The sequence below is a fragment of the Natrix helvetica genome (genome assembly GCF_964273705.1).
Source record: "Natrix helvetica genome assembly, chromosome: 13".
NCBI lineage: Eukaryota > Metazoa > Chordata > Lepidosauria > Squamata > Natricidae > Natrix > Natrix helvetica.
Genome location: NC_138557.1, coordinates 8099458 through 8119546, shown reverse-complemented (window position 1 = coordinate 8119546; position 20089 = coordinate 8099458). Strand labels below are relative to the sequence as shown.

General features: G+C 47.6%; 3 protein-coding genes across 5 annotated transcripts in view; 1 reads left to right on the top strand and 2 right to left on the bottom strand.

Moving 5' to 3' along the window:
* Positions 1 to 20089, bottom strand: part of LOC309398746 (lysosomal dipeptide transporter MFSD1-like) — a 332444-nt gene that overhangs the window by 179314 nt on the left and 133041 nt on the right. The window lies entirely within an intron of this gene.
* Positions 1 to 20089, bottom strand: part of IFT140 (intraflagellar transport 140) — a 74995-nt gene that overhangs the window by 2472 nt on the left and 52434 nt on the right. For all 3 annotated transcript variants that reach the window (XM_081965879.1, XM_081965878.1, XM_081965877.1), the window contains exons 19-28: positions 11783 to 11960; positions 10378 to 10568; positions 9182 to 9277; positions 7542 to 7674; positions 6200 to 6343; positions 5540 to 5668; positions 4721 to 4903; positions 3461 to 3667; positions 1541 to 1753; positions 224 to 390 (exon numbers count right to left, since the gene is read on the bottom strand). In XM_081965879.1, the coding sequence (XP_081822005.1) occupies positions 224 to 390; positions 1541 to 1753; positions 3461 to 3667; positions 4721 to 4903; positions 5540 to 5668; positions 6200 to 6343; positions 7542 to 7674; positions 9182 to 9277; positions 10378 to 10568; positions 11783 to 11960 (1641 nt within the window). The remainder of the gene's footprint in view (positions 1 to 223; positions 391 to 1540; positions 1754 to 3460; positions 3668 to 4720; positions 4904 to 5539; positions 5669 to 6199; positions 6344 to 7541; positions 7675 to 9181; positions 9278 to 10377; positions 10569 to 11782; positions 11961 to 20089) is intronic.
* TMEM204 (transmembrane protein 204) overlaps positions 16470 to 20089 on the top strand; it is a 30618-nt gene continuing 26998 nt past the window's right edge. The window contains exon 1 of the mRNA XM_081965949.1: positions 16470 to 17648. Coding sequence (XP_081822075.1) covers positions 17366 to 17648 — 283 coding nt within the window. The 5' untranslated portion in view covers positions 16470 to 17365. The remainder of the gene's footprint in view (positions 17649 to 20089) is intronic.

The following is a 20089-nucleotide window of genomic DNA, read 5'->3' as shown; positions in this document are numbered from 1 at the left end:
TTCTTCAGAGAACAATCAATGGAACGGCTTCCCTCCAGAGGTTCTGCGTGCTCCATCATTGGAGATAATTTTTTAAGATTGTGGCCCTCCGCTGAGGACTACCTGTACTCTAAAACAGCACTGCTGGCTGGGGGAGTTCTGGGAGTTGAAGTCCACCCCTCTTAAAGTAGCCAAGGATGAGAAACGCTGCTATAAAGAGCCTCCTCAGGCTCCTCCCTCTCACCTCCGGGCTTGGATGAACCTCTTCACCAGTGTCATCTTGCTCTGTAAGTGTGCAAGCTTGTTCTCTTGCTCGACTGGGCTCCGGGTCTTTGCCTTGGACATGCACTTGTAGGCCTCGGTCAGGGCTCCCAGGGCCTTCTCGTAATTCTGGAAATCATCCACTTCCACCTGCAAGGAAGGGAAAAGAGCAGCGGCCTCTCCCGCTGTTACTGTCAGGCCGTGGAAATGGAGTGTCGTGCTTCTCGTTCTGCTAATCCAGGGGTCTGCAACCTTAAGAGACTCAAAAGAGCCACTTGGACCCATTTCCCACGGGGGGGGGGGGAACCCCTGGGAGCCACAAAACCTGGGTGGGTGTGGCCAACTCAACGTCACTCCCGCCTAGTCACATGACCCCCCCAGCCACGCCTACCCAGGCTTTGTGGCTTCCGGTGTCTTCTGTGGGAAATGGGTCTCGCCCTCCCTCCCTCCCATTTCTGTTTTTCTCTTTTTCCTCTCCTTTCTTTCTTTCCCCTTCTCTCTCTCTTTGTTTCTCTCTTTCCTCTCCCTCTCTTTTTCTTTCTTTTCTTTCTTTCCCCTTCTCTCTCTCATTTGTTTCTCTTTTTCCTCTCTCATTCCCTCCATTTTCTCATTTCTCTTTTTCTCCCCATTTCTCTCTCTTTCTGTCCCTCCCTCCCTCTCATTTCTCAGGGGCGGACCTGTCCCCCTTTCTGTCCTACTCTCCTCCTTGATCCCATTGCCAGCCCACATGTTAGCAAAGTTGACATCGGCCATGGCTGGGTTGGGCCAGTGTCTCAGGGCGGAGAGCAGATTGCACAATTGGGTCGGCAGGGCGCCACAGGAGAGGGGTCAAAGAACCACATGCGGCTCGGGAGCCATGGGTTGCCGACACCCGTACTAAGCTAAGCCTCGCAAGCTGACAGCCTGACATCAGTAATGTGTGTGGGGGGGAGCAACGCAGAGGGGTAACAATAGGGAGGAAACTCAGAGGACTCAAAACCAAGCAGCACAGTCCGGTGGGAAGTACCAGCCGTCTCAAAAGTCACACCAAAAGAATGTGGAGACAACAAGACAGGGACTGTGTCTTAAGCAATTTATTAACACCTGATTGATTGATAACTAGGAGCTTGGCTGTGAACAAGGGGGAAATTAATTGTATCTTTTGCGCGCGAAAATCTCAGATCAGGCTTTGCCTCCTCGGTAACTCCCTTGGCTTTAGTAAAGCATATTTTTGGCTAATCGTGGGCCAGGAGTCTTTCTCTCCTAACTGACCACGTTGGGAAGGTTTGGCATGGAGGATCTGAAGCAGGATCTCACCCACCTGAGCACACGCGTCGTAAAAGCCAGCCAAGAGGTCCAGAGCCCGCCCTTTGGTGTAGAAGCTGATGATGTTCTTCATGATGTCTGGATCTTTGCGACAGTCCAGGGTCTGCAGATAATTGGCAGCCATGATGTAAATCTCCCTTTGCCTCGAGACGCCGGCAAAGAACACAATCTTTTCGGTGTCACCAGATTTCAGCAGAGCCCGCATGGCCTACACAACGAAAGGGTAGAGTTGCATCAAATCCAATCTTCGTGACAGTCGCAGACCAGCATAAAGGGGTTAGAATCACTTGTTCATCAGCAAGTGCAAGCAAGCTTGAGAGATACAGAGTGTTTCAGTTATGTTTATAGGGCGCTACATCTTTCAACCCCCATAAAGCAGTTGGTTTAAAACCAGGTTTGTTAGAGCACATATAAGCAATGTTTCAGGGATCGTTTTCCTTTTAAGGAGAAGCCGCCTGTCAGGCCTGCAGCCATATTCCTCGGTGGATCTTTGGTCTGTCACACTCTTCTCTTATTTTACTATGCTATTTAATTCGTGGGGTAATTGGGAGGGGGAATAGTAAAGAGTAGAATATGTGTTGTCTAAATAAAACATTCCTTTCTAGAAGCCCAAGGTCATGTGGCTATCCAACATCTTCTTAAAGACTTCCAGTGTTGGAGCATTCACAACTTCTGGAGGCAAGCTGATCCACTGATTAATTGTTCTAACTGTCAGGAAATGTCTCCTCAGTTCTAAGTTGCTTCTCTCCTTGATTAGTTTCCACCCATTGCTTCCTGTTCTCCCCTCAGGTGCCTTGGAGAATAGTTTGACTCCCTCTTCTTTGTGGCAGCCCCTGAGATATTGGAACAATGCTATCATGTCTCCCCTAGTCCTTCCTTTCATTAAACCAGACATACCCAGTTCCCGCAACCGTTCTTCATGTGTTTTAGCCTCCTGTCCCCTAATCCTCTTTGTTGCTCTTCTCTGCACTCTTTCCAGAGTCTCCACATCTTTTCTACATCATGGTGACCAAAACTGGATGCAGAGTCATCGCAGTAGGGATTGAGGTCCCCATTCTTAGATAGCAATAGTGGTTTTCTTCTTCTTCTGAGGAATCTGGTTGTCCCTGGAAGTAGCTACTCAAGGTCAGCATTACAGATACTCCTTGGCTTATAACCATTCGTTCAGTGACCAAAATTACAACAAAAGGTGACTTCACGACTGGTTTTCACACGACGGTTGTGGCATCCTCATGAACAAACTTAAGGTGCTTGGCAACTGGCATGTACTTAGGACAGTTGCCCTGTCCCGGGGTCAAGGGATCACTATTTGTAAACTCTCCCCAGTCAACTTCCGATAAAGAAGGTAAATGGGGGAAGAAGAATTCACTTAGCCACGTGATTCGCTTAACAACTGCAATGATTTAGTTAACAGCTGCAGCAAAAAAAGGTCATAACATGGGGCACAAGTCACTGAAGCAGCTCGCTTTGTTTAAGGTAAAGGTAAAGCTTCCCCTCGCACATGTGTGCTAGTCATTCCTGACTCTAGGGGGCGGTGCTCATCTCTGTTTCAAAGCCGAAGAGGCAGCGCTGTCCAAAGACGTCTCCGTGGTCATGTGACCGGCATGACTCAACGCCGAAGGCGCACGGAACGCTGTTTCCTTCCCACCAAAGGTGGCTCCTATTTTTCTACTTGCATTTTTTACGTGCTTTCGAACTGCTAGGTTGGCAGAAGCTGGGGCAAGTCACGGGAGAAGACACTCCGTTACACGGCACTAAGCACTCGAACGGCTGAACTTTCCGATCGAGAAGCTCAGCGTCTTAGCCACGGAGCCGCCGCGTCACTTTGCTTAGCAATGGAAATTTTGGGCTCTGTTGCGGTCATAGGTCGAGGACCATTAAACCAGCTGAGGCTCTCCTCCTCCCTCCTTCTTACCTTCAGCTTGTTCCCTGCTTGGGTATATTTCTTGGTGGCCATGTGGTAATTGCCCTGCCTCATACAGCAGTCAGCGATCTGCTCCAGGAGCTCCCGCCGGGAATCTTCGGAAAGTTCCTTGGAATCCTTTGAAATGGTCATCTTCTCCGCCATCTCTTCAGTGATGGTCAGGTTCTGTGTCAGGCAAAGTTGCAGGGCATCCTGGTACTGAGATACAGATAGAAAGGATGCAAGAGACAACTCAGCTAAACATCTGGTGAGAGGAGGGAATCAAGTTAACCCAGGTAGGAAATAACCAGGCTGAGCCCGAGGGTGGTGGGGTCAAATGCGTCATTAGTCACGAGTCTCTGCGCTCCGGCAAGAGATCTAAGTCCATCCCACCTTGAGTGCCTTTCTTAGCTCCTGCGAATTTTTCCCTTGACCGTTAGCAGCTCAAATTATTGTAGAGAATTTAAGGTGGCAATAAATCTTCATCTGTATCTGTGGTAAGGAAGGTCGTAAAATGGGGCAAAACTCACTTAACAAATGTCTCGCTTAGAAACATGACATTTTGGAGTCCATTGTCATGAGGACTGTCTGTCTATTAATTATATCTCTGTCCATTAATTATATCTATTATATCTATCTATTAATTATATCTGTATCTATTATATCTATTAATTATATCTGTCTGTATCTATTATATCTATCTATTAATTATATATATCTATCCATCCATCCACTGTCTGTCTGTCTATCTATTAATTATATATATCTAATCTCTCCATCCATCCTCTGTCTGTCTCTCTGTCTATCTATTATATCTATCATCTATCTATCTATCTATCTATCTATCTATTAATTATATCTATTTATATCTATCCATCCATCCATCCATCCACTGTCTGTCTGTCTATTAATTATATCTATCTAATCTATCCATCCATCCATCCTCTGTCTGTCTGTCTGTCTATCCATTATATCTATCTGTCTCTCATCTATCATCCATCTATCTATCTATCATCTATCTATCTATCTATCTATCTATCTATCTATCTATCTATCTATCTATCATCTATCTATCTATCTATCTATCTATCTATCTATCTATCTATCTAATCTATTAATTATATCTATCTATATGTCTGTCTATCATCTATCTATATTTAAAGATTGATTACTTTTGTTCTAGGAAAACCATTCAGAAAGCCAATCCATAGTACAGGTTTTTAAATTCGCGGGACAGACCCTCCTCCCTTATTCCTGGAAATGCGACATTACCTTTTTGGCAGCTAGCAACAGCTGAACGGCCTTCTCGTACTGAGAATGTTCGATGAAGAAGTCGGAGCAGCGAGCCAGGAGGGTGGGGTCTGATTTCTCATCCAGATCTTCCGCAACCAGTTGCAAGGCTGCAAATTGCTCGGTGGCAAAAGCCAGCTCCAGAGCCTTGGACAAGTGTCCAGCCTGTCAAGGGGGGGAAAGATATTTTTTTGAGTTTTTTGCAATCTCTTCCTTTGCGACGGCTCCTTTGTGCCGATGCAGAATTTGTTTGAGTTTCAATCACTGCAGTGTCCAGTTCTCATCACCATGATACAAAAAAAAAAAAAGATGTGGAGACTCTAGAAAGAGTGCAGAGAAGAGCAACAAAGAGGATTAGGGGACTGGAGGCTAAAACATATGAAGAACGGTTGCGGGAACTGGGTAGGTCTAGTTTAATGAAAAGAAGGACCAGGGGAGACATGATAGCAGTCTTCCAATATCTCAGGGGCTGCCACAAAGAAGAGGGAGTCAAGCTATTCTCCAAAGCACCTGAGGGCAGAACAAGAAGCAATGGGTGGAAACTAATCAAGGAGAGAAGCAACTTAGAACTAAGGAGAAACTTCCTGAAAGTGAGAACAATGAATCAGTGGAACAACTTCCCTCCAGAAGTTGTGAATGCCCCAACATTGGAAGTCTTTTAAGAAGATGTTGGAGAACCATTTGTCTGAAGTGGTGTAGGGTTTCCTGCCTAAGCAGGGGGTTGGACTAGAAGACCTCCAAGGTCCCTTCCATCTCCTGTTATATTCTGTACTCTGTACCCACACTGGGATGAAGGGGTACCTTGTGGTAGAGAGTCACAGCTTGGTCCATTTGTTCTCCTCTTCCTTCATAGTAGCGGGCAGCTTCTATCATGTCTTCTGGGGAACTGAGAAGTGCCAAGTTCATTAACTGGTCATCCAGCTGGTTTTCCTGGTTTAAACAAACAAACTTCACTTTCAGGCTTTTCGTGGTTAAAGGTAGTAGAGATTTGCGCTTGCCCTTTCCCCTGTTTTTCTTCTAAAACTGCGACTGCGCTTACGCTCTTACTTCGGCTTTCCTTTGCTTTACAAACGAGCAAAGATCACACATATGAGGAATATCACCTTTTTAATCCCTCCCCTAACAAACGATTGCTTAAGAAGCTCGTCGCTGAATGAGGACTGCCTGTAAACTAAAGTCAGATGATAAAAGTCCCATTCCTTTTCGAGACATGTCACAACCCTGGTAAAACTGGAGGTGTGATTTGTCCTTTCGACAAAAGGAACACACTCCGGTGGCCAGCCCAGCTCTAGTGTTGGGTTCTGGTGGCATCTTTGGAGAATGTCTGAATGGTCTTCAGCCTCGTCCAGGGGGTGGAAGGAAACCTCCCATCTTTTGACGGAGATAGCCAAGTCAGCAAAACTCAGAAAGTCTACAATTAGTAACCTCAGCAGCTCGGGGATCATTGCAAGTTTCCCGTACCTTACACAAACGGATGGCGTTATTGAACGCTTGAGCCCGGGTGTAGAAGTGCACCGCCTGCTTGATGTCCTCGCGGCTCTCATACTGACGGGCCACGTGATAAGAAGCTGCCCAATTGCCTGTCGCGTTTGCTATTTCGGCAGCCTGAAGAGAAAAAGAGAAACTGTTGCGGCCCGGCGGTAGCCAGGGGAACTGGCAGCAGATTTGGACAGTGAGGGGGTTGGGGAGGAAGATGGGCCAGTCCTGGAATCTGGGGAAGGCTCGGATGAGGGCTCTGTGTTGGAGGCAGAGAGGGGGGCAGAGCCCTATGCCAGTTATCAGCTGCCTTCAGAGTCAGACATCAGTGGGGCAGAAGAACAGCTGGAGTCTGTTCCCAGTGGGCGCATGCGCAGAGTTGCCAGACGAAGGGAACAGCTAAAGAACAGGGGTCGACTCGGGAGTAAGGCCAAAGGTGGACAATGAATGGCCCCTCCCAGAGGGAATAAAAGAGGAGCGAAAGGGGAGTGGAGTTTGCAGGAGACAATTAGTTCGCTCAATTGGTTCCTGACTCTCTGAGACTCCTTGCCAAGTTTTGCAGATATCGGACTGGCAGCTCTCCAAGCCAGAGAAGGTCTGTGACTGTAAATCCTCCCTGGAAAGACTTTGCTGGAGGTGAATGAGCAGAATTCACAGCCAATTAATAAAAGGGGGTTTTGTTGGGATCAGGAGTTTGCTTCATGCTCTTGGGAAGCTCAGAACACAGACAAAACCCGATGCTTTCTCCCCTTTGAACCACCCACTGGCGCCTCTGAAGGAGCATCTACGGAGAGCTTCCATCATCCAGATCGTGGTTGTCCAAAGGGGATTTTTTCCAAGAGGCAACTGGACTTTCTTGGGTTTTTTTCACCCTTGAAGGTGTTTTGCCTCTCATCCAAAAAGCTCTTCTTCAGTTTTGAAGAAGCTTCTTGGATGAGAGGCGAAACGTTTCGAAGGAAAAAACGAGAAAGTCCAGTTGCCTCTTGAAAAAGCACCTTTGGGACTCTGAAAGAGTAGGTGAAGGGGTCAAGCTATTTCCCAAAGCCCCCGAAGACCAGAGAAGGAACAATGGATGGAAACTGATGAAGGAGAGATTCAACCTGAAAATAAGGAGGAATTTTCTGACAACGAGAACCAACAATCCATAGAACAGAAGTTGCCTTCAGAAGTTGTGGGAGCTTCATCCCTGGAGGCTTTCAAGAAGAGACTGGACTGCCATCGGTCAAAAATGGTGTAGGGTCCCCTGCTTGAGCAGTGAGTTGGACTAGATGACGTACAGTACAAGATCCCTTCCAACTGTTAATCTGTTAAAAGAAATTGAACTTACCTTCTGGATGTTACCCAAGAAGCAATGGATACGGACCATGGAAAAATAATCCTGAGCCAACTCATAATATTTGAATGCCGCTTCCAAGTCGGCCTGGCCTTCTAGATACTGAGCCCACCATTTCCACAATCCTCTGGAGGAGGAAAAACAAAGGGTAGGAGAGAAGGCGGATAGCAATCGATCAACCAACCAATCAGAATCCAGATGGATGGATGACATCTTCTCAAAGTATTGAGCTATTAATAGGCAGCGGGAGCAAATCTTGCATGGGGGAGGGAAGACACGGGCTTAGCAGTTTTAGATCAACTCCTGGCAAACCCAGGTAGTCCTTGACTTACAGCCGTCCATGCAGTGACTGGTCAAAGTTACAACTGCACGGGAAAAAGTGACTTTTTCTTCCGTTTTTCACACTTAACAACTGTTGCGGCATCCCCATGCTCGCCAAAAATTTGGATGCTGGGCAACTGGGTGTTATTTCTGGTTGGTGTGGCCCAGGATCACGTGATCCACTTTGGCAATCTTCGGAAAGCAAAGCCAGGTTTCCTTAACCACCGTGGTACTTATTTTAATATCACGGCGAGCCACTTAACGACGGTGACAAGAAAGGTGGTAAAATGGGACAGGCATCCCTTAACAACTGTCTCGCGTAGCCACAGAAATTTTGGGCTGATTTGTAGCCGTAAGTTGAGGATCAGCTTCTCAAAGATGACTGCCTCGGCTGGCTCTCGGAGTGGGTAAGAGGACATTCACTTCAGAGGTGGTATTCAGCCAGTTCTGACCAGTTCTAGAGAACCGGTAGCGGAAATTTTGAGTAGTTCGGAGAACCGGTAAATGCCACCTCTGGCTGGCCCTGCCCCCATCTATTATCTGCCTCCCGTCTGATCGGAGTCCCAGCTGATTGGCTGGGTCTTCTTCTGTTGTCCTGCACGGGAGAACGGAGCTGGAAAGCAGGTTAGTGGGGTGGGGAGGGAATGGATATTTTAAAGTATCCTTCCCCTCGAGGTGGGAGGGAATGGAGATTTTGCAGTATCTTTCCCATGGAGTGGGGAGGGAATGGGGATTTTACAGTATCTTCCCCTCGAGGTGGGAGGGAATGGAGATTTTACAGTAACTTTCCCATTGGAGTGGGGAGGGAATGGGAATTTTGCAGTAACCTTCCCTGGAGTGGGGAGGGAATGGAGATTTTGCAGTATCTTTCCCATGGAGTGGGGAGGGAATGGGGATTTTACAGTATCTTCCCCTCGAGGTGGGAGGGAATGGGGATTTTGCAGTATCTTTCCCATGGAGTGGGGAGGGAATGGGGATTTTACAGTATCTTCCCCTCGAGGTGGGAGGGAATGGAGATTTTACAGTAACTTTCCCATTGGAGTGGGGAGGGAATGGGAATTTTGCAGTAACCTTCCCTGGAGTGGGGAGGGAATGGAGATTTTACAGTATCTTTTCCTTGGAGTGGGGAGGAAATGGGGATCTTGCAGTATCTTTCCCTGGAGTAGGGTGGGAATGGAGATTTTGCAGTATCCTTCCCCTAGAGTGGGGAGGGAATGGGGATTTTACAGTATCCTTCCCCTGCCATGCCCACCAAGTCACGCCACGTCCACAGAACCGGTAGTAAAAAAATTTGAATCCCACCACTGACTCACTTATCTTTCATCCTGTTGACGTAAGACTCCAACGCTTGCAAATCCTCTGAAAGCATACGAGGCACTTCAAATTTATGAGTGTCGGACTTCTCATAGCTGTGCGGGAAGACAAAACAAGTCAGAAAGCCAGGACGAAGGGAGAATAAACAACAACAGCTGTTTTCTTTAGTTTCAGGATGAGTATTCACAACTTCTGGAGGCAAGCTGTTCCATAGAACAATGAATCAGTGGAACAGAAGTTGCCTCTAGAAGTTGTAAATACCCCAACACTGGAAGTCTTTAAGAAGATGTTGGATAGCCATTTGTCTGAAACGGTATAGGGTTTCCTGCCTAGGCAGGGGGTTGGACTAGAAGACCTCCAAGGTCCCTTCCAACTCTGCTATTGTATTGTATTGCATTATTTACAATGAATGAAGAGTATTTATAATGAATGAAGAATATTTATAATGAATGAAGAGTATTTATAACGAATGAAGAGTATTTACAAGGAAGGGAGACTGTTTACAATTCAACCTCCTTGGACTTGCAAGATCTTACAAGAACATCATAGATACAAGCACTTCAGTGGTTAAACTGGCAGCAAACAGCACTCCCTACTTGCACTGATGATGTTACCTAGTTGGGTAATGAAAACCACCAAGCTCAGAGGGCACTAAGGACCCCACAGCTGTCCTCCTCCTCCTCCTCCTCCTCCTCCTCCTCCTCCTCCTCCTCCTCCTCCTCCTCCTCCTCCTCCTCCTCCATCATTCCCAACTGGTTTCTGCTCACCCTCCATTTCCAAGAGAACCACATATTTATTGTGCTTCGATCTCCCGAGTTCGATTTGATGGGTTGAATCCCAAATCAAAGGGATTAATAACAGAGCAGGATCTATTTTGGAGGATCTATCTATCTTTTTTAATGAGATTACCTAGCTTGGGTAATGAAACATCTGCAAGGAAACAACCAAACTCAGAGAGCACTAAGGACCCCACAGTCTTCTTCCTCCACCTCCTTCACGTTCTCTCCTTCCTCCTCCTTGAAAACCCCACTCCCTTCTAAGGACTGATGATGTTACCTAGTTGGGTAATGAAACATCTGCAAGAAAACAAGCAAGCTCAGAGAGCACCAAGGACCCCTCACTCCAGAATGAGCCCGATTGAGTCTTGAGTCAGATCTGGACAAGATCTGGACTAGGGCAGGTTGCAAACACTTACTAGGTGATGGCAAAGTTGCGCTCAGCTATGGCTTCCAGGTGCTTGGCATAATTGTAGTACGTCGTGCGCAGGTGCACTCGGTCCTGGGTCTCGGCTATCTCAATGGCTTTTTGCCACTGGTCCGAAGCCTGGTAGAACTTGTTCAGGAGGTCGTACCGTTGGCACTGCTTGTATAACTGCTCCGCGTCTTCCTGGAACAAGAGACCAGAAAGATGTTAAGAGAGGGATGCTGTTTGCATTGTCCTCATCCTCTTCATTCTAGGATTCTTCTTTCACATGGACAGGTCCTCGACTTACAACCGTTCGTTGAATGACCATTCAAAGTTACGACCGCGCTGCTTTTTGGGATGCTGTCTAGAGTTGCCATTCTTGTCACTTTAGCGGGGGGGGGGGGGGTTAATTGCAGGAGGAATCCGACTGACCGAGCCTAAACGCCCAAAATAGAATCGTTATGACTGTAACAGGATGTTTAAAGAAAAGCAAGGGGGGGGGGAAGCATGAAGCCGCCCAACCTGCAGGTCACTTCAAGAACAAGGGGGAGTCCACACAGCCAACCCCTGCTCTTCCAGATGCTCTAGGAAACGGCTCCACACACAGCCAACTGAAAGAAAGGCCCTGCTATCTCGGGAGCCATTTCCTAGCAGGAAAAACATAATTGGGGCTTGGAAAGGCGATCAGCCTTGAAGGAAAGGCTTTGGATGTTTGACGATGAAGGAAAGGCTTTGGCTCTTGGCTCGTTCAAAAGTGGACGGGGATAATAAATAATCGGACTGAGTTCAAAGCCACGGAGGGCAGGGTGCATTCCACGCAAGGGTCAGCCCTCGTGTCGGAGAGAGGGAAGGGGAGGGGAGGGGAGAGGAAAGGGGAGAGGAGGAAAGGAAAAGGGAGGAGAGGGAAATAGGGAGAGGAGAAGGAAGGAGAGGGGAGGGGAGGGGAGGAGAAGGAAGGAGGGGAGGAGATGGAAGGGGAGGGGAGGAGAAGGAAGGGGGGAGAGGAGAAGGAAGGAGATGGAAGCGGAGGGGAGGGGAGCAGAAGGAGGGGAGGGGAAGGAAAGAGGAAAGGACATGGAAGTGGAGGGGAGGAGAGGAGAAAGAAGGAGAGGAGGGGAGGGGAGAAGGAAAGAGGAAATGAGGGGAGGGGAGGAGAAGGAAGGAGGGAAGGAGATGGAAGTGGAGGGGAGGGGGAGAAGGAGAGGAGAAGGAAAGAGGAAAGGAGATGGAAGTGGAGGGGAGGAGAAGAGAAGGAAGGAGGAAAGCAGAGGGGAGAAGGGAAGGGAGGGAAGGAAAAGGAAAGAAACAGAAACAGATGGACTGTTGTAAAATGGAAAATGTGATGTATTATAAAGGAAAATGTGTAATAAAAACATTTTAAACAATAATAATCTGAAGAAAGCCTTTTCACTCACCAGCATGCCCAACTGGACGGCCAGCATGGCCACCCTGGCTTCCAGCTCTGGTTCTCGTTCAGCCTCCCGCAACGCCTTGGCTCCCCGTGCATGGCCCATGTTCCCCAGGCAGACTTTGGCGACATCCAGCCTTTGCGTCTTCACGCACATGCAGGCCATGTTCTCCCAGACGGCTTCGCTGCAGAAGACAAGAAGGAGGGACAGTCAAGATTATGAAGACCATCATGAACACAGAAGTGTGAACTGGCCCTTCTGCAAGAGAGAAGACCTCTGGAGGGCCCATAGCTTGGTAAAGGTAAAGGATCCCCTCGCACATACGTGCTAGTCGTTCCCAACTCTAGGGGGCGGTGCTCATCTCCATTTCTAAGCCAAAGAGCCAGCGCTGTTTGAAGACGTCTCCGTGGTCATGTGGCCGGCATGACTAAATGCCGAAGGTACACGGAACGCTGTTACCTTCCCACCAAAGGTGGTTCCTATTTTTCTACTTGCATGTTTTACGTGCTTTCGAACTGCTAGGTTGGCAGAAGCTGGGACAAGTCACGGGAGCTCACTCCGTTATGCAGCGCTAGAGCTATCGAACCACTGAATTGCTGACCATTCTGATCGACAAGCTCAGAGTCTTAGCCATTGAGCCACCGTGTCCCTTTTAGCTTTAGACTGATGGGCAAACCGAGCATCTGGCCTTTAGATCTTCATGAACGGGAGGGCCACCTTCTCCCAGACAGCTTCGCTACAGAATGTAAGAAGATGACACACCGTTTTCAAGTCAAGCTACTGTAAGAAGACCTTCAAGAACATGGAAGTGTGAACTGGCCCTTTTTCAGAAGACAAGGAACCATAGAAACCAAAGCTCAAGAGTGGCGGTCTCCGAACTTAGCAACGTTAAGACTTGTGGGCAAGCATGATTGGCTGAGGAATTCTGGGAACTGAAGTCTACAAGTCTTATAGTTGCCAAGTTTGGAGACCCCTGACTTAGGAGGAATGTCTAAACCAAGGCAGAGGATCAGAGACGTAATACTAACTCAATGGATCTAAGTTAGCCAAGCTGGCTTGTTACACTGGCTTGAGTTGAGTCTGTTCTATGACTGAAGACTGAGTCCAACTTCTGAACTTTTTCTTTTTGGATCTCCAACACGCTCTCTTTTCATTGGCCAGGCTCATCAAAGGATGATTGCATTCACTCAGAGAGAAAAATATATATATTGTAAAGCCATAAACTGTTCAACCCTTCCCCCCCCCGTATATCAAACTGGGAGAATTTCCTGAGTTTATCTTTGGAACTCTACCTCACATCTGTCCTTCATCAACTCCAGCTTGCTGTTCTAATGAAGACCAGATGCAGTGGAGGAAGGGCGCGTACATGGCTGTCTTTTGTTCCTGCATTTAAAGAAGAGCACGCTGACCCTCTGGCCATACGCAATTCTGCATCTTGAACCGCAAAAAGCGACCCGTAGAATGGCAGACGTAAGCGCCCGAGGCATAAGGAGACGTTTCTCCTTTCGAAACCCACTAAAGCGGTGCGGGGACTACGGGGGCTCTGTGACCTGAATGGTTACCTTAAATTTCAGGGCTCAGGTTTCAACTTAGAAAAATAATAATTGTTTAACAGGTAAAGAGAACTAAAAAGTTTTCCGTAAAGCGAAACGGGGACAAACAACTTTGTCCCAAACCCACCTGTTTCCCTCGAGGGGAAGACAGGAACAAGAGAAGGAAAGGGCTCATCCTGTCGGATCGCCTGCAGGGTGGAAGACATACCGAAGACCTCTACGGTGGATGTAAAGGTTTTCTGAGCGCTAGAAAAAAATTCCTGAAGGCCTAAGCAGTATTCCCAACTGGTCCCTACTCTTCTCTCCATTCCCAGAATTCATGGGCAAACAATCGATACAAACTCAAGGTAAAGGTTCCCCTCGCACATACATGCTAGTCGTTCCCGACTCTAGGGGGCGGTGCTCATCTCCGTTTCAAAGCCGAAGAGCCAGCACTGTCCAAAGACGTCTCCGTGGTCATGTGGTTGGGCATGACTCAACGCCGAAGGAACACCGTTACCTTCCCACCAAAGGTGGTTCCTATTTTTCTATTTGCATTTTTACGTGCTTTCGAATGGCTAGGTTGGCAGAAGCTAGGAGAAGTACCGGGAACTCACTCCGTTACGCGGCGCTAGGGATTCGAACCACTGAACTGCTGACCTTTCTGATCGACAAGCTCAGCGTCTTAGCCACTGAGCCACCGCGTCCCTAAGGTGGGGATTGGAAGGCTTTATATTCCTTGCAGAGAAGGCAAATGACCAGCTGTCTGCAAGGAGTATAAATCCTTCCACTCCCTACCATCCAATCAGAGCTGAAGAAGCTTCTTGGATGGGAAGGGAAACCCCTTCAAAGAAAAACCAGAAAGTCCAGTTGCCTCTTGAAAAAAGCACCTCTGGGTCAAATGCTCCTTCCTCCTCCTATTTTTCCCACAACAATAGCCCTGTGAATTGGCTTGAGCTGAGAGAGAGAGAAAGAGAGAGAATGACAAAGTCACCTATCTGGCTTTCATGGCTATGGATGGTGGAACTAGAACTCAACATCTCCTGGGGTAGAATCTAGGAGACAGTGAATTCTAGTCCTGCCGTGGCATGAAAGCCAATTCCATGACGTATGTATGTATGTGTATGCATATGTATATATGTGTGTGTGTATATATATATTGTGTCACAACCCCTGGTATGCCCAAATATGGGAGGGAGCATACTGCTTCCCTTTTCTGTCTATCGGCTCACCCTAGAAGCCATCCAGCGAGAAAGCCATTTTTTTTAATGTTGCCTTGTTACATTTGTGTTGCATTTGTGCTCCTTTACTTATTTATTTATCTATCAGCACAAATGCAACACACACACACACACACACACACCCTTACGAAATGCTATTTTTTTTCCTGGAAGTGTAATCCTACTGGATTCCTTCCATCTCATCCAATGAACCCTTGAAAAACAATAACAGTTCTGATTATTTTTGTTGGATTACCTAGCTTGGGTAATGAAACGTCTGCAAGAAAACAACCAAACTTAGAGAGCACCAAGGACCTCACAGTCCTCCTCCTCCTCCTCCTCCTCTTCCTTCTCTCTTTCCTCCTCTTTGCAAACCCCACTCTCATCTAGCACTGACAATGTTACCTAGTTGGGTAATGAAACATCTCCCAAAAAACCCCACCAAGCTCAGAGAGCATCAAGGGCCTCACAGTCCTCCCCCTCCTTCCTCCTCTTTGCAAATCCCTCCCCCTTCTAGCATTGATGATGTTACCTAATTGGGTAATGAAATGTCTGCAAGAAAACCCACCAAGCCCAGAGAGCACCAAGGACCCCACAGTTCTCCTCCACCTCCTTCTCTCCTTCCTCCTCTTTGCAAACCCTACCCTGTTGTAGAACTGATGGTGTTACCTAGCTGGGGAATGAAACGCCTGCGAGAAAACCACCAAGCCCAGAGAGCACCAAGGACCTCACATTCCTCCTCCTCCTCCTCCTCCTCCTCCTCCTCCTCTCCACAAACTCCACTCCCTTGTAGCACTGATGATATTACCTAGCTGGATAATGAAAGGTCTGTGAGTAAACCACCAAGCTCAGAGAGCAACAAGGAACTGCATATGGGATCTATTTCCCTCCACGCTACCCTTGAGGGTTCCAACGTCATAATACCGATCCTTCCAAATATTATTTGGAATTACACGTTGGCAAAAAAAAGAAAAAAAAAGAACACAAAATACAACGTGGGTGGACACGTCCTTGCAGGCCACCCTCACTCTGTCGAGGACCTTGGAGTACTCATCTCGAACGATCTAAGCGCCAGAGCCCGCTGTAATAACATTGCCAAAAAGGCATCAAGAGCTGTTAACCTAACCTTTCGTAGCTTCTTCTCCTGCAACATTCTACCGCCAACCAGAGCATACAAAACCTTTGTCAGACCAATTCTCGAATACAGCTCATCTGCCTGGAACTTGCACTGCATATCGGACATTAATACAATCGAGAGAGTCCAGAGGTATTTCAAGAGAAGAGTCCTCCACTCCTCTGCTGGCCACCGAATACTTTATGCCACCAGACGTGAAATTTTGGGCTTAAGATAGCTTAGAACTTCGCCGCCTTCGGTCCGGCCTAAGCGTAGTACATATAATTATCCACTACCACGTCCTACCTGTCAACGACTTACTTCAGCTTCAACCACAACAATACGCTAGCACACAATAGATACAAACTCAAGGTAAACCACTCCAAACTCGGCTGCAGAAAATACAACTTCAGCCACAGAGGGGTCAACGCCTGGAATGCTCTACCCAACTCTGTGGTTTCTTCCCTAAACCCCCATAATAATTTTAACTTAAGACTGTCTGCCGTCGACCTCACCCCATTCCTAAGAGGTCTGTAAGGGCGTGCATCAGCGCACCAGCGTGCCTACCGCCCCTGTCCTAATGTTCCTTTTTATCCGTATCCATTTCGTGTATCCAAAATCATGTTTATACCTCTCTCTATATATGTTGCCTAAGACACGCTTGATGAAATAAATCAATCAGAAATATTACCGAAGGAACTCTTCCTCCTGGGAAGCAGGGGAGGGGAAAAGAGCAACGGAATGAGGTGGGAGGGAGGGGAGTGGGGAGGGAGAAAGAGACGGGGACTTTAGAAGTCTGTCTTTGACTTTTCCTTTCAGGAAACACATCCTGTTCACATCGGACGGCCGTGGCAGTGGCTCTTGTCGGTTCGCAAATCGGCTACGCCCAGAGGTTTTTCACCAAAAGCCTGGCCGCACAAACAACCGTTTCCTTTTCATGGAGAGATAGGAGAGGGGGGAGGAGGGGGGCAACCAAACTTCCTTGCAGCAAAGGATTTCTGTTTTTCCTGCTTCGGCAGTTTGCAAGCTCCCGTCCTCGAGGGAAGAGCTGCAGCGGTTGCAGGAGAGTCCCTGGGATTACAGACTCCATCCTTAGGGATGCACTCGTCATTTTCTTCCTCTCTCTGGGACCTGCTTGGGCGCAAAGGGCTGAAGCTGAGGGCCTTCTTGGAGCCGTGCTGAAATTCAGGAGCGGGGGCAGCAAAACTCAGGTCTCCAACACCTCTTTATGCAGGTCCCTGCTTCTTCTCACGGGCGTGCTCCAGAAGGCTGAAGGGAGGACGGGCAGCCTTTAGGGGCAACTTTTTTGTGGGGTGGAAGCCTCAGCCGTCCGAGAACGCAACCCGATCGGCGTAGACACTGCTTACGTCGACCCTTGGCCAGTTGGGGGGTTTGGGAAAGAATGCGCCTCTTCAACGTTCGACTCTGCACCAGCTTGGTCCTGGCTCAAAGGGGAGGAAGGTGGCTAAAGCACCTCTGAGGAAGACAAGAAATCTTGGCCTAATTCTTGTCCTTTTCTTCGCATGGAGTTCTCCACTCTGCCTTGGGGTTCTTCAAGCAGCCAGGATCTTCCCAGCAGCTGACTTTTGAGAATGAATGGGGATGTACTCTAGCCATTCCTAACATTCTCCTGCACCTGCCTTCCACCGACGGAGCAAACCCAATGTACTGTGGCTGATTGGGGTGGGGTGGGGGGGGAAAACGCTTGGATCTTCTACCAGATATGACAGTCCAGAAACTGGTCGCCACAGCCGTCTTGGTCGCTCTGGTGTCCCTCATCCTCAACAACGCCGCTGCTTTCACTCCCAACTGGGTGTACCAGACCTTGGAGGATGGGCGCAAACGCAGCGTGGGGCTGTGGAAGATGTGCTGGCTGGCAGAGAAGGGGAAAGGAGGCGTGGGCGCAGGTGCCAAGCACGGGCAAGGGGTGGAGCAGCACGAATGCGAACCTTTGGGCTGGGGTTCAGAGCCGGCGGGCTTCCAGGAGTCCCGAAATACCGTCAAACGTAAGTCTCTCGTTTTTCTCCTTGTCCCTCTTTTGACTTGGTCTTTTAAAAAAAAGGGTCTGTGATGCACACAGCAAAGGCACTTTTCCAAAAGTGGAAAATTCTTCCTTGGGTGTTTTTTTTTTTTTAATCCCCTTGAAAATAACTTTGTTTCTGAAGAACTGAAGAAGCAGTTTCTTGGATGAGAAGGTTTTCAAAGGAAGAAAAAAAAAAACACCCAAGAAAGTCCAGTTTGTTTTTGGAAAAGCACCTTTTGGGGACAATCGTGATCTCGATGATTGGGCATCTCCAAAGATGTCCGGTCTGTTAGGCAGAAAACTATGGCTAAGGTAGCAGCAGCTGAAAACTTAGAAGGCGGACTGTGAAATATTTGCTTCCATCTGGAAAGGACTGAAGGCTGGAAGCTTTGCTTTCTCTGCATAAGAAGCTTCAATGAAGCCAGAAAGATATCTAGGGGCAAATGAAAAGAGATTGGGTCCCGCAGAATAACACAATTGGGCTACAAGAGATGGAGAAAGGCACAGGAAATACAGGAGGCAGAGTAAAAGCTGCATTCAAAGCTAGATAAAACGAAAAGGTTTGCAAGCAAGGAAAGCATCTATCTGTTTTGACTTAAAGCCATCAGCAGTGGCTTTTGCAGGCAATTTGCTGTAGTAGCTCGTTCCTGCGCTGGCCTAAGGATTAGACTAGAGCAGGGGTGTCCAAACTTGGGAAATTTAAGACTTGTGGACTTCAACTCCCAGAATTCCCCAGCCAGCTGGCTGGGGAATTCTGGGAGTTGAAGTCCACAAGTCTTAAAGTTCCCAAATTTGGACACCCCTGGACTAGAGACTGGCTGGGGAATTCTGGGAGTTGAAGTCCACAAGTCTTAAAGTTCCCAAGTTTGGACACCCCTGGACTAGAGACTGGCTGGGGGAATTCTGGGAGTTGAAGTCCACAAGTCTTAAAAGTTCCCAAGTTTGGACACCCCTGGACTAGAGACTGGTTCTCAACCTTGTCGACTCTTAAGATGCCTGGACTTCAACTCCCAGAATTCCCCCAAGCATTTCTCTGCTTGGGGACTTCTGGGAGCTGAAATCCACCCAACTTAAAAACCGACAAGGTTGAGAAACATGATCTCTAAACCTTAATTTCTATGGTGTTAGCTGTTTCCTTTTAAGGCTTGCAATCCCAATGTGGCACTGTTAAGATGGGTCCCATGGAGACAAGATGAAATATCTGTGTGATCTTCCCAGTTCATACTACCCCAGATCAAATAATAGAATAGAATAATAGGATAGGATAGGATAGGATAGAAGTTGGAAGGGACCTTGGAGGTCTTCTAGCCCAACCCCCTGCTCAGGAAGGAAACCTTATACCACTTCAGACAAATTGTTATCCAACATCTTAAAGACTTCCAGTGTTGGAGCATTCACAACTTCTGAAGGCAAGTTGTTCCACTGGTTAATTGTCCTCACTGTCAGGAAATTTCTCCTCAGTTCTAAGTTGCTTCTCTCCTTGATTAGTTTCCACCCATTGCTTCTTCTTCTACACTCAGGTGCCTTGGAGAATAGCTTGATTCCCTCTTCTTTGTGGCAACCCCTGAGATATTGGAACACTGCTATCATGTCTCCCCTGGTCCTTCTTTTCATTAAAGTAGACATACCCAGTTCCTGCAACTGTTCTTCATATGTTTTAGCCTCCAGTCCCCTCATCATCTTTCTTTGCTCTTCCCTCAACACTCAAAACTCTTGGTTAAAAAGCAAATGTGATTAAAGACCTCCCTTTGCAAAATCTTCTTGGTGGGAGATGATAAAAGGGGTCATTTTTGCAGGGGGGGGGGAAGGACAGAGAACAACCAGTTACGAAACCCTTCCCCCCTGAATCCCTTCCTTTTCTAAATCAGTTGCAAGATACGGTGTTCTCAACTGTACATTAGTTCTTAAAAAAAAGAGGAAACTAGAGAACAACTTATACTCAGCTCCGTGACACGGGAAGTTTGACCTTCTGTTGTGCTATTTCCAGTTCACTAGGTGGCAATACTTGGCAAGGTGTGAGAACATTTCTAGGGAAGACAAATCAAAGAGGAATAGAGGAAGTTTCTTTCCAGCGAGTCGAATTCTTTGGTCCGTTGCACTCTGTTCCTCGTTGGTTACGCTCCCCCCCCCCAAATTTTAGGACATTCATGTTATCTGCTGCCCGGGAACTACCTGGGAATTTCCCCACCCCACTGTGCTCCAGCTGTTTCCGAAACAGACCTTTCCAAATCTAGGAGGTGGATCCTTCCAGGTTTTCTTCCAAGAATATCATGGCCAAATCTGTTTCAGAGACGGAATTCTCTGCTGTTTTTTTTTTTTTTTAATACAATTCCGATTTAGCTCCTGACCGTCCAGCTCTCTAATCCAAATACAGTCTCTTTCTGGTGCTCATCTGGGTCAGAATTCATTCCGGAATATACAATA